The sequence below is a fragment of the Crinia signifera genome, chromosome 4 (assembly GCF_055691185.1).
Source record: "Crinia signifera chromosome 4, ASM5569118v1, whole genome shotgun sequence".
Lineage (NCBI taxonomy): Eukaryota > Metazoa > Chordata > Amphibia > Anura > Myobatrachidae > Crinia > Crinia signifera.
Window position 1 is genome coordinate 152374162 of NC_139220.1, and position 15365 is coordinate 152389526.

Sequence of the window (15365 nt, forward strand, 5' to 3'; positions counted from 1 at the left end):
AAAATTTACAGCACATGGGTGACATCAGATGGAATGTATATGCACAATAACATAGTACTGAATGAGTTGCTTGTAAAAATTAACAGCCTGCATCCTCCTTCCACCATTAACTCTTTAAACAATTGACCTTAATATATTGAGAATAGTTTAAAACGATATAAAGTTTTAAAAAATATATAGTTTTGGGAAATAGAATAATGTTTATTAGAAAAATCTATTGAAGCTGAAGAAATATTAAACCTTCAGGATTTATGCTTCATGCATTGACAAGTTCACTGATACTAACTAGCACTGCAACAGGGGTTCTAGCATTCACAAATGTCAACAGATGACATATATCACGGGATGCAGTGTAAATCCCGGCGTTCAAAATCCCGACGCCGGAATCCCGACGCCGGAATCCCGACCGCCGAAATCCCGACCGCCGAAATCCCGATACTTTTTCCCTCCGTGGGTGTCCACGACACCCTTGGAGGGAGAATAAATTAGTGTGCCGAGCGTAGCGAGGCACCGGGCCCGCTGCGTGGCGAGCGCAGCGAGCCCGCAAGGGGGGGCGATCCACGTCCCCCCATTGTCGGGATTTCAGCGGTCGGGATTCCGGCGTCGGGATTTTGAACGCCGGAATCCTGACCGCCGGGATTTAATAATGAATCCAACCTCACTTTCCCCACCGGATAGTCTTAATGTGGATGCCTGTCATTATCTTCCCAAGAACTATAATTAGTCATCAGAAGAATCCCCTCCAGTTGGTACAGAACCTGCAGCCTGGGCAGAATGGTGTGATGACACAACTCTGTACAGTTATTTGACAGTTAGAGCAATTATGTCTAGGCCTAGGTAAATTGCACATCTTCTTCCTGAGTCTGAACAGTTTTCCAAGAGCCATACATGCAGAATGGTATTCCACAGTCCCTAGCCTTATGGAAAGGAGAGCAGCATATGAGGGCAGCAAAATGCAGACACCAGTGGAAGGAACAAGTGGGATCCCGGCCTTTAGGGGTACCTTAGCAGGATGAGAGGTGTGAGTCTAGGGCGAGCATGATCTGGGTCAGTGGTTGTAAACCGCGTGGAGCGAGGCCCCCAATGACGAGTCCATGAGAGATCCATGAGGGACCAGTGAATAGGGAGAGAACACACCAAAAAGGAGAGTTCTTGTAGGCTGCTGTGGCACTACTGGTCCCAGAAAACCCTGGTAATGTATTGCTGACCCATCATTGTTCAAGGAAATTATGCTGATGTAATCTGATATACAGTAATCTGATATACAGTAAAAATCAGCAGCACTTCCTGCCACGCCGCCTGGCAAATAGCACTACAAGCTCCCAGCCACCACTGCCCGGATCCCAGCTGCGGGGTCTAGGCAGCCGGGTCCTGGCAGCGGGGATCTGGGCAGCAGAGGCTGGGAGCTTGTAGTGCTTTTTGCCAGGTGGGAAGCGCTGCTGGTTTTGAAAAGACTGGCGGGACACTGATTGGCTGAGCATCCAGCTAATCAGCGTCCGGCCAATCTTTTCAAAATCAGTAGCGCTTTCCATCCGGCAAATAGCACTATTGAATGGCATGTACGTCAGGCCCCAGTTTGAGCAAGCCTAGTCTCATACTGCTTGGCCTAGTCTCATACTGCTTGGTCTGTCAGGGAGACCAAGCAGTGATTTGACCTGTTGGTCCACGATGTGAAACAGCAATTCAGCATTGGTGAACTGTATCCGCGTGGTGCCTAGTGTGGTGATGACCTGGCCTGTATATGCTATCAAGTTTATTCTGTCCTGTGGGTTGATTTGTGCGGCAAGATCTATCTCACGCAATTGTCTGTGTGACATGATGTTGCATTTGGCTCCTGAGTCTATCTTGACCGTGGCCACTCTGTTGGTGTTGTTTGTCTTGAGCTTGATAAAGATCTCACCCCTCTCACCTGTGTGGTCCATGCTGTCACAGACTGTTGTGCGGGTTGTGTCGTACACTGGGTCTGTGTCCACCTGGTTGACCTGCCGGGGTAGACGGCTATAGCGCAGCTCAACCTGTTGTTTTGTGAGTGCCTGGTCTTTAGAGTGACAACACCTTGCAAAGTGATTCCATTTGCCATTTGCAGCATTTATCATATGCGGGGCAGCTCTGCCTGCCTGGGGGGTGCTGTGCTGCGCAGTTCCCACATGTGAGTGACCGGGGTGTGTTGGCCGCCATGACACAGATCTCAGCGTCTTTCTTTAACTCCCTTGTGCCCTTTTCTGCCTGCTCGTGGAGCATGCAAATGCTTATAGCGGTTTCTCAGTAGCTGTGCACGTACCTTGTCATTGCATATGCCACATACGATTCTGTCACGAATAAGCTCATCTGTGAGTGTGCCAAAGTTACACTTCTTTGCCAGTAGCTTTAGTGTGGAGGCGTATGATTGTATGGTGTCGTCACCCTTTTGGTTTGTACTGTTGAAGATGTGCCTGTCCATGATAACGTTCTTCACCGGCATGCAGATCTCTTCAAACTTAGTGAGCAAGACTTCAGGATCCTCTCTGTTTTCTGTGTCTGAGGATATGAATGCCTCTGATTTGTCCACGGCGTCTGTGCCCGCGAGGTCCAGCAGCCTGCGGTGCAGTACACGTGCCATTCTCTCTTGAATCTGAGCCAGTTGTCAGCGATGTGTTCGTCAAATACCAACGGATCAATCTTCCTTAGTCCATGTGCCATATTGATCCCGCTTCTGACACCATGTAGATGTGCGTATCAATCAACTTATAGACACCTGTTCAGCTTGAAGTAAGTGCGTCTTTATTCAGCCTCTGGCAAACACCGACTGCCCGCCAGACCCTTGTAACCGAAAGTGAGTCATACCATGAGACTATATCTCCCAAGATGCACGGCATGCATCTACACCTATCATATCTAAGTACCACACGCATAGCCCTTTGAGGCACTTATGTATTGTATATAGCTTCCCTTCTGGACTTGCAACTTGGTGGGACTGCTTTGCTATTACTGATGCCTGTCCTTATGTTTCCCTCTTATATCCCTATAGATTGTAAGCTTGCAGCAGGGCCCTCCTACCTCCAAGTCTGTCTGTTGTTACCCAGTTTGTTTTATCATGGTCTACAATTGTAAAGTGCATCGGAATCTGCTGCGCTATATAAGAAACTGTAAATAATAATAATAATTGCAGTAGCTGCAAACTAATATTCCTGTGAATGCATATTATATACATTAATTTATCCACATTTAGAATACCATACATTTGAATTTACTGCACTTCTTTATTTAACATTGGAATGGAAGAAATTAACCACGTGTACAGTAAAAATGTATTAAATATTAAAATATTTAATAAATCAAATAATGACCAGAAGAATAAAGGATAAATAAAGGATAAATAATAACTAAATCTCATAAAATGTAGTTTTTTTTATATTAAAATAGTTAATACCATAGAGAATTCTCATCTAGAGAGGTGGATGTTTTTTTTTCTGAGAAATAACAGTCCTCCTTCAATAAAGGTATATAACTAACATTCATACCCCAGTGGTAGTTTTCAGTATATAATATGAAACAGGTAATTTAACACGCTTCCTTATGATATAATAACGTTTGGCTCCACTGATGTTACAAGTCTTAACACAGACCTCGCTTCCAGGATGATCCGGTCTCCCATACGCTGCTGAAAATTAAGGCGCCGTGCACCGGAGTGAAGTGGCCAGTTCTTTTAAGCACTGGTAGAGACACACCCTGCTCTCCAAGCATCAGCAGGTGTTCAAGATTTCCTTAGGAAGTAGGTCCTCTCAAGTAGCCAAAAATACTGCAGTGTTGCAAAGGTCTGCTAAAACTAACGCAGAACTTTATCAATAAGTTAACTGAGGACTTAGGGCGGGATTCTCTAAAATCCGCAGCCCTCTTCGCCGGCCACCGCATTTCTAATGACCGCATATTCTCTAAAATATGCGGTCATTAACGCAAGGGACAGCTCTTGCGGTAAGAGCTGTCCCTTGCGATGCGGCACCGTTGCTGGACTTCCGGGTCTATGACCCGGGAGTCCGTCTGCGCATGCGCAGACTGACGCGCCGGCCGCAGGGCATGCTGGGAGGGATCCGTGACGGATCCCTCACACACCGCTGCGGTAAGAATCCCATAGGCTTCTGCAGGGAACCGCCAGCTTTTGCTGGCGATTCCCTCCGCAGCGGTGACACTGCGGAGGGAGGTTAGAGAATACAGAAATGCGGTAAAAACCCCGATAACTGGGTTTTTACCGCATTTCTGTAATAGAGAATCTCGCCCTTAGTCATTATTAGTTATTCAAGCGGTTCTGAAGCAATACCTGACATTTTTTGCCTTTTCATCTGCTCAGGAAGGTGCGTACTTACTCTTAAAAAGTAATGCAAGTTTGTACTTAAATTATAAATATTATTTGCAATGAGAATTCACTGTGAATGTGGCTTACAGGTCCAAACAACAAAATAATTGGATTGCTCCATATAGATATTGAAATAATTTGCTCTTCAAAGGACTTATATCATATATTATCACTGATTAAAAGTAAGGATCACAGTACATACTTACAGTATAACCCTTTTTTCACTGACAAGAAAGAAAATTGCAGGCTATTGCATGTGAAGCCAGGATTTCTGTCAGTAGAGATGGCTCAACCCAGGTCCAGTGACCCGGGAATCCAACACTTTCCTTTTTTTCCCGGTAAGGACCTGGGTACATGGGTATTATGTGTTTAATCTACAATCCCGATCCGATCACAGTCCCATATGCATTGGGACTGTGATCGCCATGCTTCGGGGTGGCGTGGATAGTGTGTTTGTGACTGTGACGCAACTGTGACTGGGACTCAACTTCTCACTGCGGCCAACTAGAGGCTGTTTGCGACTACAGCCGCTGTTTGTGACTGGGACGCTACTCCAGCGCAAAACAAAAACGCTATTTCACCGATAACGTAGCTTAGTACAGTTACACAAATTAAGCACAGAGTCAGCGCGCGCTATCCTAGTACAGTGTAGGAGTCTGGAAACCTGATAAGTTTCAGTTAAAGTAAACACAGACTCAGGCCGTGCACTCTGGCAAGCTGCCAATTTTTTAAGAAACAGTAAACACAGCTGGCTGGATTAATAAACACAGACTGGCGCCGTGAAACTACACAAGTACCGAAAAGAATTATAGCTTGCAGGTGGGTGCCCAATACCTAACTCTGGCCCTGGCTCTGCCTAATGTGGGGAGTGGTGTGGGGGAATTAGGTGGCAGAGGAAAATAAATTCCAGCACCTCTCCAGAAACACTTTAAGCCCTGGGGCGGGATGTTCTAACATCCGCTGCCCGTTTTCATCCCAGAACCCCTCCCCCCCCCGCTGCCAGCTACCACATCGATAATAATCGCAAATGCTCTAACATATGCGATTAGTAAAGCAAAGGGCAGCTCTTGCGCCAAGAGCTGTCCTTTGTGGTGCAGTACCATCTCTGGACTTCTGGGTCTCAGACCCAGGAGTCCCTCTGCGCATGTGCAAAGTGACTACTCCGGTTGTGGGGCATGCTCCGTGATGGATCCCTCATACAGGGCGGGATGTATTAATATACATCGCTGCCCGGCCGCTGCAATGCTAGCGCATATGTATTAACATATGAAGCTAGCATCACACTGCGTGACGGAGGCCCCCGCGATACCTGTAATGTGGTGTGCAGGGGGTCTTCGTCACCTTCCTGGGCGCCTTAACGTCCCCTCATGCCGGGACAGCTAAGCAGGCTGTCCCCGGCGCCTCCTCCTCCCCCCTGCAGCCGGAAGGACGTCCGGCTGCGTTGCTAGGGGGAGAAGGGGTTTTACCTTCCAGTTCAAGGAGGACCTGATGCAAAGTAAGCCAGAGTGAGGGGAAGAGGGGGGTCGTAATAAAAGCCCATAGGCTTCTATAGGGTATCGCCAGGGCCGGATTTATCACTAGGCCCGTGAGGCACGGGCCTAGGGGCGGCACCTGTCATGGGCGGCAGGCTGCGAACATCAGCCGCCGCCAGCCAGGCAGTTCAAATTGACAGCAATGACAGCCGGGCTGTGGGCTGCCCGGCTTTCCTCAGAGCAGGTCCGCACCCGCTCTCTTCCGATCTGCAGCACTGCGCTCTGATCCCTCCCTGCTGCGCTAATTGACAGCTGAGCCGCCGGCGCCCTGTAGCAGTACAGGGCAGCCGAGCGACGGCTCAGCTGTTAGATAGTGTATAGTTAGCCTGCGTCTCTCTCTGTCACTGAGAGTGGCTGGGCGGAAAGGAAACCTGTTCAAGGAGGCGGGATCTGGGCAGCGTCTGTTACTGTGGTGAAGAGATTGAGATAGAGGCAGACTTTAGTTGTACTGCTGCTGGGCTGACTGCAACTTAAAGATGAGTAAGGCAGTCAACTCTTACTGTACATCTATAATTTTAGGCAGGCTTTGGGTTATATATATATATATATATATGTATGTATATATATATACCTGTATGTGTATATATGTATATATATGTATATATATATATATATATATATATATATATATTGTTTGTACATGTATATCCGATGTATACAGGCCTCCGACAGTCAGCATGCCAATGCCAGCATCTCAAAGGATGCGCCCCCTCAACTCTCCCTCATCTACAGCCTAACTGTCCCCACCAACACCCCAACACTTAACCTAACTCCCCTGCCCCACATTCTAAATCTAAACCGCCCTTCTAAGTGCTTAAACCTACCCCCCAGCCTAAACCTAACACCCACCCCCCACCCCCCGACAGTGCCCCCTTGCTTTCATTACCCCGGGACCCCCAGAGCCTTTCAGGGGTATATGGCACTTATGTAGTATAATATGTATTGGGCATTATGGTATGTGGCACAATGTGTAATAGGCATTATGGTGTATAGCACAATGTGTAATTGTGCAGTGTGTATAAGGGGCTCTAGCTGGCGGGGGGCATCTAAGGGGCGGCCAAAAATCTTGTGCCTAGGGGCGGCCTGACACCTAAATTCGCCCCTGGGTATCGCCACCCAAAGGGAAGACCACAGTGCTGCAGAGAGAAGCCCATAGACTTCTACAGGGTATCGCCAGCAATAGCTGGTGATTCCCTCTGCAGCGCTGACCTGGCATTCAGTCATGCGCAAATGGGTAAAAAACTTACATTTTCACTTTGGAGTATCTCTTCCCTGGTGCTTAATGCCCCTTCAGACAGCTGCAGCTGTCCTTTCCCATTCAACAGTTTGGGATACAGATGGGGGTGTGTGGGGGGGGGGGGGGGGGGCCTAAATGGCACAGGTATATAACCCATGGCGGAACTAATGAACTGGCAGCATTGTGCCACCTTTCTCCAAGTAAATTGTATCATCACTGGAGGAAACCCCGGCGGTAACTGTATGCATGATGAGACTGCAATATATTCATTGCATCCAAGTTGTAACAGTGACGTTCCCGTGCAGAACTCAACAGATACCAGAACAGCCTCGTCCCCACTCCCCTCCCGTCCCGAGCTCTCTCTCCGGCTGCTGAGGGAGGGCTGGGCGTGTCCGGGAGCCAGTGCCCGAGTATGCAAACGCCCGCACCGACACACACTGGGCTGGGAGGAGGGGGACAGCGCAGCAGCAGCAGCTCGGGCATCCGGGAAGGGGGTCACACAGACCGGCGCTAACACCAGCTGCAGGCTCTGCTGCCTATCGCTGACATTATGGGTCTGGAGAAGGAGAAAGCCGACGCTCGCATCTTCATGGACGAGGACGAGTTCAATCGCTCCTCTGTGCCCATGCTGACCGAGAAAGCTTATGACAGTCAGCCGGACCGGGACCCGCACAATCTGAACAGCCACCTGAAGGTATGGGTCACTGGTCGCGCTGTGCGGGGAACTCGCTACTACTGTATGAAGTGCTGCTAACTTCTTGCTGAAATAGCTTTTACCCCTATGCATGTATAGGGGTACGCGACTGTGTGTGTGTGTGTGTGTGTGTGTGTGTGTGTGTGTGTGTGTGTGTGTGTGTGTGTGTGTGTGTGTGTGTGTGTGTGTATGTATGTGTATATATATATATATATATATATACACACACACACACACACACACACACACACACTGCATATATGATGTATACTGCAGCTGTTGTGGAACTACAAGTCACGGCAGGTCTCTGCTGTCCGGGCTGTAGCTGAGCAGGTGGTTGCAGTATACAGTACACATTTATGTTCCCCATGCGGTGGTGTTAGTAATATCTCCCCCATCCCATGCTGTCTCCTGTGTCCCGCAGCTCACCTTTGAGGATGTCATCGCAGAGCCGGACACTACGCACAGCTTCGATAACGTGTGGATCTGCAGCACTGCCCTGTATGAGATCAGCAAGTACCTCATCTATAAGCTGCTCACCACCATCCTCGCCATCCCTCTGGCCTTTGTCCTAGGACTAGTCTTTGCCATCCTCAGCTGCCTGCACATCTGGTAAATGCAGCCTTTTATTATATGCATTCATACTAATTGCACATATGTAATAAAATGATCACTGTGGAATGTCAGTGCTGATCAGTGTTATTGCAGTGTGGGTTTAGTAGTATTATTGTTCTGAATGAGGTCACACGATTCCAGGCCATCACAATATTAACAGCCTTATATAGTAAAACGTCACATTCTGTCTTAGGACACTTAACTGAGGGGAATAGTATACTTTTGATACTTTTATTGATATGTATAGTGTATTGGTGGAGTGTGGTGGATTGTGAATGTGATGCTGCTCCCTTGTACTCTTTCACACCAGAAACAAATTGCTGGGTTAAAGCTTTTCAACCTGGGAATTTGCTGAAAAATCCAAGTTTTTCTTTGGTTTGAAAGGGTCAACACGTGTCTTAAATCCCTGCACTCCGACCCTGCTCTTGACCAGGGTCGGTGACCAGGGTCTTGACCTGTGTTGACCCTTTCACAACACAGAAAAAATTCAGGTTTTTCAGCAAATTCCAGCGTTGAAAAGCTTAAGGGGCCCATTTATCATTGATCACATTTACAGTGCGATCTAGGCGGAATATTACTGCACAGGATCGCATTGTAAAATTTTATCCTAACGGTGGGATGTATCATCCCCCGCTCACAGGGACAAGGCTCCAAAAGGAGCCCATCCCTGCTATGCTCTCAGCCAGAAGCCTGGGCGTCTTCTCATACGCGGTTAGCGCTGACCTCCCGCTGACCGCACTGTGATCAGTAGCCCATAGGCTATAAGTGCAATCAGAAGCCCATAGACTACAATTGGCTATCGCCAACTCAGAAGCCCAGGGATGCGAAGCCGGACTGCCGGTGCAGGGGGGGGTCGCATCAGGGATCGGAGATTGCAGCTGCGGTCCGCATTACGGTGAAACTTAATATTTGTGGATAACCCCCGGGTGTTTTTGGTAATTTAACTGTAATTTTTTTTTAGAATAGCGGCTCTTAACCTGGCAATTTGTAGGTAGTGTAAATTGGGTCAGGCTGCACCCGGAAAAATGACCCAACACTCAAAAATGCCGGGTAATTGCCCAGTGGTAGGTGTGAAAGGGGTACTAGTGTAACACAGTGACTGCAGACTGAACCGGTGTTGGGGGAAAATAAAATCTGCAATATTTATTTGTACCTTATTTGTCCATGTGGCTACCCTTCTTGAAGCTGTGTCACACAGCCATTGGCATTTGGCTTGGGCTGTGAGGCATGGACAATGGCTGATACATTTTGTTTTTAACTTACAGTGCTAGTGCAGCTTTAAGAGGCAGTTGTCCACTTCAACTCTTATCACATTTATCTCTCTCTAACTATCCATCCCCAAACATTTGTGTGCCTCAGCATAATACCCCCTTCACATCACACTTATATCCCTGGTTATTGCTGCTTGGTGGACCCAGCTCGAGGTGCAGTGTGAAAGCACCAAACCTAATAACCCATATGAACCAACCAATTCCATAAGAAGAGTTAAACCTGGGTCACCCTGTGTATAATGGGCAACCCGAATTCTAAGGTTCGACCCGGCACTAAGATGTGAAAGCGATATTAGGGAAGTAGTATTTCCCATATAATGTACATAAAATAAAAAAATATATATTGTAGTATATTGCCTATATGTGATGTGTTCACCATTTAACTGGCATTGTAATATGCAATCCTATAATTGAGATATAAGTCTCTGCAGACACAGGGACTGGGCCTCTGAAAGAAGTTAATCTCCTCAAGCTTTGCCAGGTTCTGGGTGTCTTCGCTTGTGTGGTTAGCGCTGACTCCCAGCTGACCCATGCTGAAAACACTGCGCCGCCGGCAGTGAGGTCCGTAGCCTATAGGTTACAATGGATTACTGCCATCTCAGAATGACAGTAGCCTCTGGACCCAATGCAATGCTGGCCAATATTGACCTGTCTTACATTCAGGGGATACTTAATATTTTTGGTAATCTCCGAAAGTGGGTGTTTTCTGGGAATTTGCTGCAAATATTAATAGTAAATGGGCCCCTAAAAGAGTTAGGGGCCCATTTAGTAAGGATTGCATATACAGACAGTGGGTGAAAGAAAAAAAATTGTAATTCTGATATACATATGGGGTGATAACTGGCAAGTAATTGCATTATTGTAACATATTAGAGCTAGTGTTCATTCTAGCACCCTGCACCTTTCAAAACCTGTGAAGTTCCTATCCCAACTGTTCCTCAGCAGAGCAGCAGTGAATAGATGTGTGGGCCTGAGGGCATGGCCAACAGCTCACAGAGCCACTGGCCATGCCCACACAGTGGCAAAATGGGACGTGTCCTTGTGGGAGTGATGCCGTTTGTAGGCTACACTCCCTTGTCAGTAGGCAATGCTCCAAATCGGCAACAATGGTGCATGGTAACGCCCAGCATTTCATGGGTGTCCCGTGCAAATGCTGGGTGTTCCCATGTAAATGAGACAGTAACGCAGTGTGCCAGGGACAGGTGGCTGACATCACATGATGTCAGCCGCCAACCCTGTCTTCGTCAAGGCACACGCAAATATAAGTCAGTCTCCACTCACTTATATTTACGAGTCCAGGAGAAAACATTCAATGGTCGGCAACCATCGAATGATTTCTCCTTCTGCGGGACATATGAGGGGATGTGTTTTTAGCAGAGTGGCGGGACGGGCACTCTGGGTCTCGGTAAGCTGCAAGCTTAGCAGCTTACCGAGTCAACCAGAATCAGGCTCATTGTTACCACTGCCATTTTAGCAGTGGTGTATCTTTAATGGTGCAGGGTGTGCTGAGCACACAGGCCCCTGTGTTCAAGGGGCCCCACACTGCATACCGGGCACCCATTCCTGCATTACTTACCAACAACACATTTCTTGGGACTATTCTGCCATTCTTTTATACAGCACATTGGTCATCATTATCATATTGTCCAAGGATAAAATCAAATATTATAACACACAAATATTATATAATATATATTTCCCAATGCAGAGCACATGCAACAGAGAACGTCCCCCACCACCACCACCGCAGACACACACATTCACATATATACTTAGTTACAGTTATTGTTTAACTGACCCTGCCCCATGGACCACACACTGATCAGCTAATTGGCACCACTTAGGTAGACACTTTAGATTGATAAAATTATAATTTTCTAATGCTATCTGCACAATGGCCCTTATTCTGGTTCACTCCTTCTGGCAAATTCCTTCTTAGATGGACAAAACCATGTGCAGTGCAAAGGGGCAGATGTAACATTTGCAGAGAGAATTAGATTTGGGTGAGTTATTTTGTTTCTGTGCAGGGTAAATACTGGCTGCTTTAGTTTTACACTGCAATATAGATCTCACTTTGAAGTAATACCCCACCCAAATCTAATTCTCTCTGCCGTGTTACATCTACCCCACCTGCAGTGCACATGGTTTTGTCCAAATAAGAAGGAATTTGCCAGGAGTGAACCAGAATAACCCCCAATGTCACTGTTGAGTACTTGTCCAGATGTTTGCTTGCTTATTTTCCATGTACAACTAAACATCTATGACATTTTTTTATTTACAGGATTGTGATGCCATTTGTGAGGACCTGTCTAATGGTGTTACCATCTGTGCAAGCAGTGTGGAAGGGCATTACAGACACTCTCATAGCCCCTTTATATGCAAGCATGGGGCGGTGCTTTTCATCTGTCAGTGTGCAAGTAGACCAGAATTAGGCATTCTTTCACAATTCTGATGATATTGAGGATCTGACAAGACCCCTGGTGATAAATACTGCTTCGTCCTTCACTACTCTGCTGAATGTACGCTGATGATGAAATATGTCCTTCACACTCCCATGTGTACATTCCAGATCTCTTCTAGCTCCTGCTACAATTTTTAGTGTAGTTCACTCTGCTCAATTCTCAATATAAGTGGCATGCTACTGGGAACAAGTACTGGTTACTGTATTATGGATAAAGCTTTTTATAGTCTTAACATATTTATTACAGAACATACCGTTTAGGCATGGCTACATTGTGAGCACAGGGTGCAATATGAAATTGTTATTTATTGACTACACTGCACTCTCTCTTTCTGCCACTGGGGAAGGGGGGGTGCAGTCATTTGACCATAGCATACTGCTATCACCCATGTGAGATCAGTGGTCACAGTAGTTGCATCAATGCTAATTAATCAATTTGGTATTGGACAAAAGTATAATAAGAATTCATGCAAATAAGTGCTATATCTTTCTGCATTTAACACTCTAGGCAGGATGTACCAAGCAACTGCGGTACCCCCGCCGCATTTTGCATTGATACTAATTGCATATGTACTAACATATAGGATCAGAATCGCAAAGGGCAGCTCTTGGGATAAGAGCTGCCCTTTGCAAATCTGCCGGCGGTGGGTGAGCAGGTACCAGCGACTCCTCCGCCTGTAGGGAATGCCGGCCTTCTCCTCCCTGCTCCCGGAAGGTGCTAGGGAGGAGGAGTCACTGGTCCAGGCAGCACAGCAGGAGGCTGCCCGGACATCAGGTGAGGGGGGGCAGTGCATGTCAATGCAGGACGGTGGGGGTCACAAAAAGAACCCCGGCGGTGGGGCTTTGGTGCATCTGAAAATGCGATAAAAACCCTGATAACAGGGTTTTTACCGATTTTTCAGTTTAGTACGTTCCACCCTCTGGAAGATGCTATAGATGTCTCTTAGGGAAGTAACAGTGGTCTTAAGAAAGAGATGTGCAGTATGTCATATACCAAAGCGGGGTAGTGGTTCCAATGGAAACTAGCAGCAGTTTTCATCTGGATGTGCATAATAATGGAAATTGTATTAGGTATTATTTAGTACCTCAGAATATGCACAAATTCTAATTTTTTAACATTTATATTGCATTGCTGTATAAAGTTTTTCAAGAACACAGGCAGCAAAACCTGTATGAGATATTACTTTTCCGTTTCTAATATTACAGCTTTATGTGACAGAATTACTCGTTCCTATATGTATTGCATATTATATTACCAAAAAATGATTTATTTGTACATTAACTGAAAAGCACTGAAATATTCTGCTTGTACATTTTAAATAAATTTGTAGAAAGATTTTGTTTATAACCAAGTTAAATGAATAAGTAGCTCCAGTGTGTCCAGTTGTCTTTTGTCTGTGTGTCAATCAAACATAATTACTACAATCATACTGAACCGGCATTGTGAAACTCTGACTAGGCCAGCTGCTGCGGCACTGTTAAGGTGGGAACACACTGGGCAATTTTTGAAATGCTCATTTCTGCTCTTCTGATCAATATCATTTGAAAAAATTGCCCAGTGTGTATGGTGTAAATGAGGAACGATACATGGTCCAGCGGGTCGTTAACAACTGCATGCTCAACAGGGGGGAACCCAGTGACATCACTGATCAATATCTGTCAGTGTGTATACACTATATCGACAGCCGTAGGAATTGGCAAGTGTGTACACACTGGGCGGTATATTGAATGAAATCGCTCATTTTGGTTCATCTGAACAATATAGTTCAGAATATGTCCGAGTGTGTATGCTCCAAACACTGAACAATGCATGCTCCCAGTGTCAGCGGTGGCTGGACTCTCCAATGTCTATGGTGCTTTAGTTTGACACACTTCATATTTAGGTGCAGAAAGAGTCTGACAATGCAGCTATCTATTTACTAGGATCATTTTTCTCTATAATTTCAGTACAAAGTAAAACTTTTTTGAAATGCTGGCTGTCAAAAATATTAGAAGCACATTTTAGTCTGGGCAGTACTTGAAACAAGTGATAGTGTGTCTGCGTCTATGAGCCAGATGTACTAAGCTTCAAAAGTGATAAAATAGAGAGTGATAAACAACCAGCCAATCAGCTCCTACCTGCCATGTCACAGGCTGTGTTTGAAAAATGAGAGGTAGGAACTGATGGGTTGGTGGATTATCTTTTCATGGCTTAGTACATCTCGCCCTATGTGGTACAGAATGCAGCCTGTTAGCTCACTTGAAACTCGAACTGAATTGTTAAACATAACAAAAAGCAATAGAGTTTAATACTAATTAGCTGATGTGCAAAGGATTGCTGTGTGGAACATTTTACCCCTTTTCACCCCATTATTATTCGAAACCCTGCACATAACTGTCACAGTTTCCAGTCCACCTGGCAGGTCACATGTTCCAGGTCACCCTGCAGATGCAAAGGCAGACTTGACCAACTGATTTTTTCAAAGAGCTCAATGGTGAAGCACTGTGATTGGCTTCCAGATGTTTTGCCACATAACTCTGAAACAAAGCAACCGATTACAATGCCAATTTAATCTTACATCTAGGGACCAAGGCCCTTATGCAGATCTGATCGCATAAGGGCAGAAGTGTCCATAAACACTTTAACTGGGTCACCAACGCGTTTCGCTGTCACTTGGAGGACAGCTTTTTCAAGGTTTGAAGCGGTCCTCTAAGTGACAGTGAAACGCGTTGGTGATCTTGTTGAACCGGCTATGGACACTTTACCCCACACCTGCTGAGTTCTCTGGTCTTTGCCCTATACACCCCAACAATTGGAGCACTTTATTTCAAGCATAGTGCACTTTACAGAATGAGCCCCCACACAAGTCCTTTTTGGACTGGGACATCCACAGTGTGGCACCTTGGGATTACAAATTGGAGTACCTACCCCATGAACACAAAAACACTCTAGAGAGGATCCCCACAATCCAGAAAGTCCAGAATTGGACTGGGACACCTCCAGTGATATATTGGGACTACAAATTGGACTCCAGCTATCCCTCAATCCCATCTCTCCAATTGTGTTGGGATCAACCAGAGCAGGTTATATAATACCAACAGGTCCAATATTTGATTTTACTGCTTTTTATTTTATGTTATGTAATACTTATTAAAATTGTTTAATTGGTTGAATCATTAAAATTTATGAGCGCTGCAATACCCCTTTCACCTTTTTGCAGCGCCTCATAGTGCCAGACCTTTCCT

The 15365-nt window shown here is 46.0% G+C and overlaps 1 protein-coding gene across 1 annotated transcript; it reads left to right on the plus strand.

Annotated features, from left to right (window-relative positions):
* The first annotated feature begins 7456 nt into the window (after positions 1-7456).
* CAV2 (caveolin 2) lies at positions 7457-13476 on the plus strand. The gene is made up of 3 exons (XM_083182791.1): positions 7457-7793; positions 8218-8405; positions 11961-13476. The coding sequence occupies exons 1-3, from the start codon at positions 7650-7652 to the stop codon at positions 12109-12111; spliced, it is 483 nt and encodes a 160-aa protein (XP_083038917.1). The 5' UTR covers positions 7457-7649; the 3' UTR covers positions 12112-13476.
* The last annotated feature ends 1889 nt before the right edge of the window (positions 13477-15365 follow it).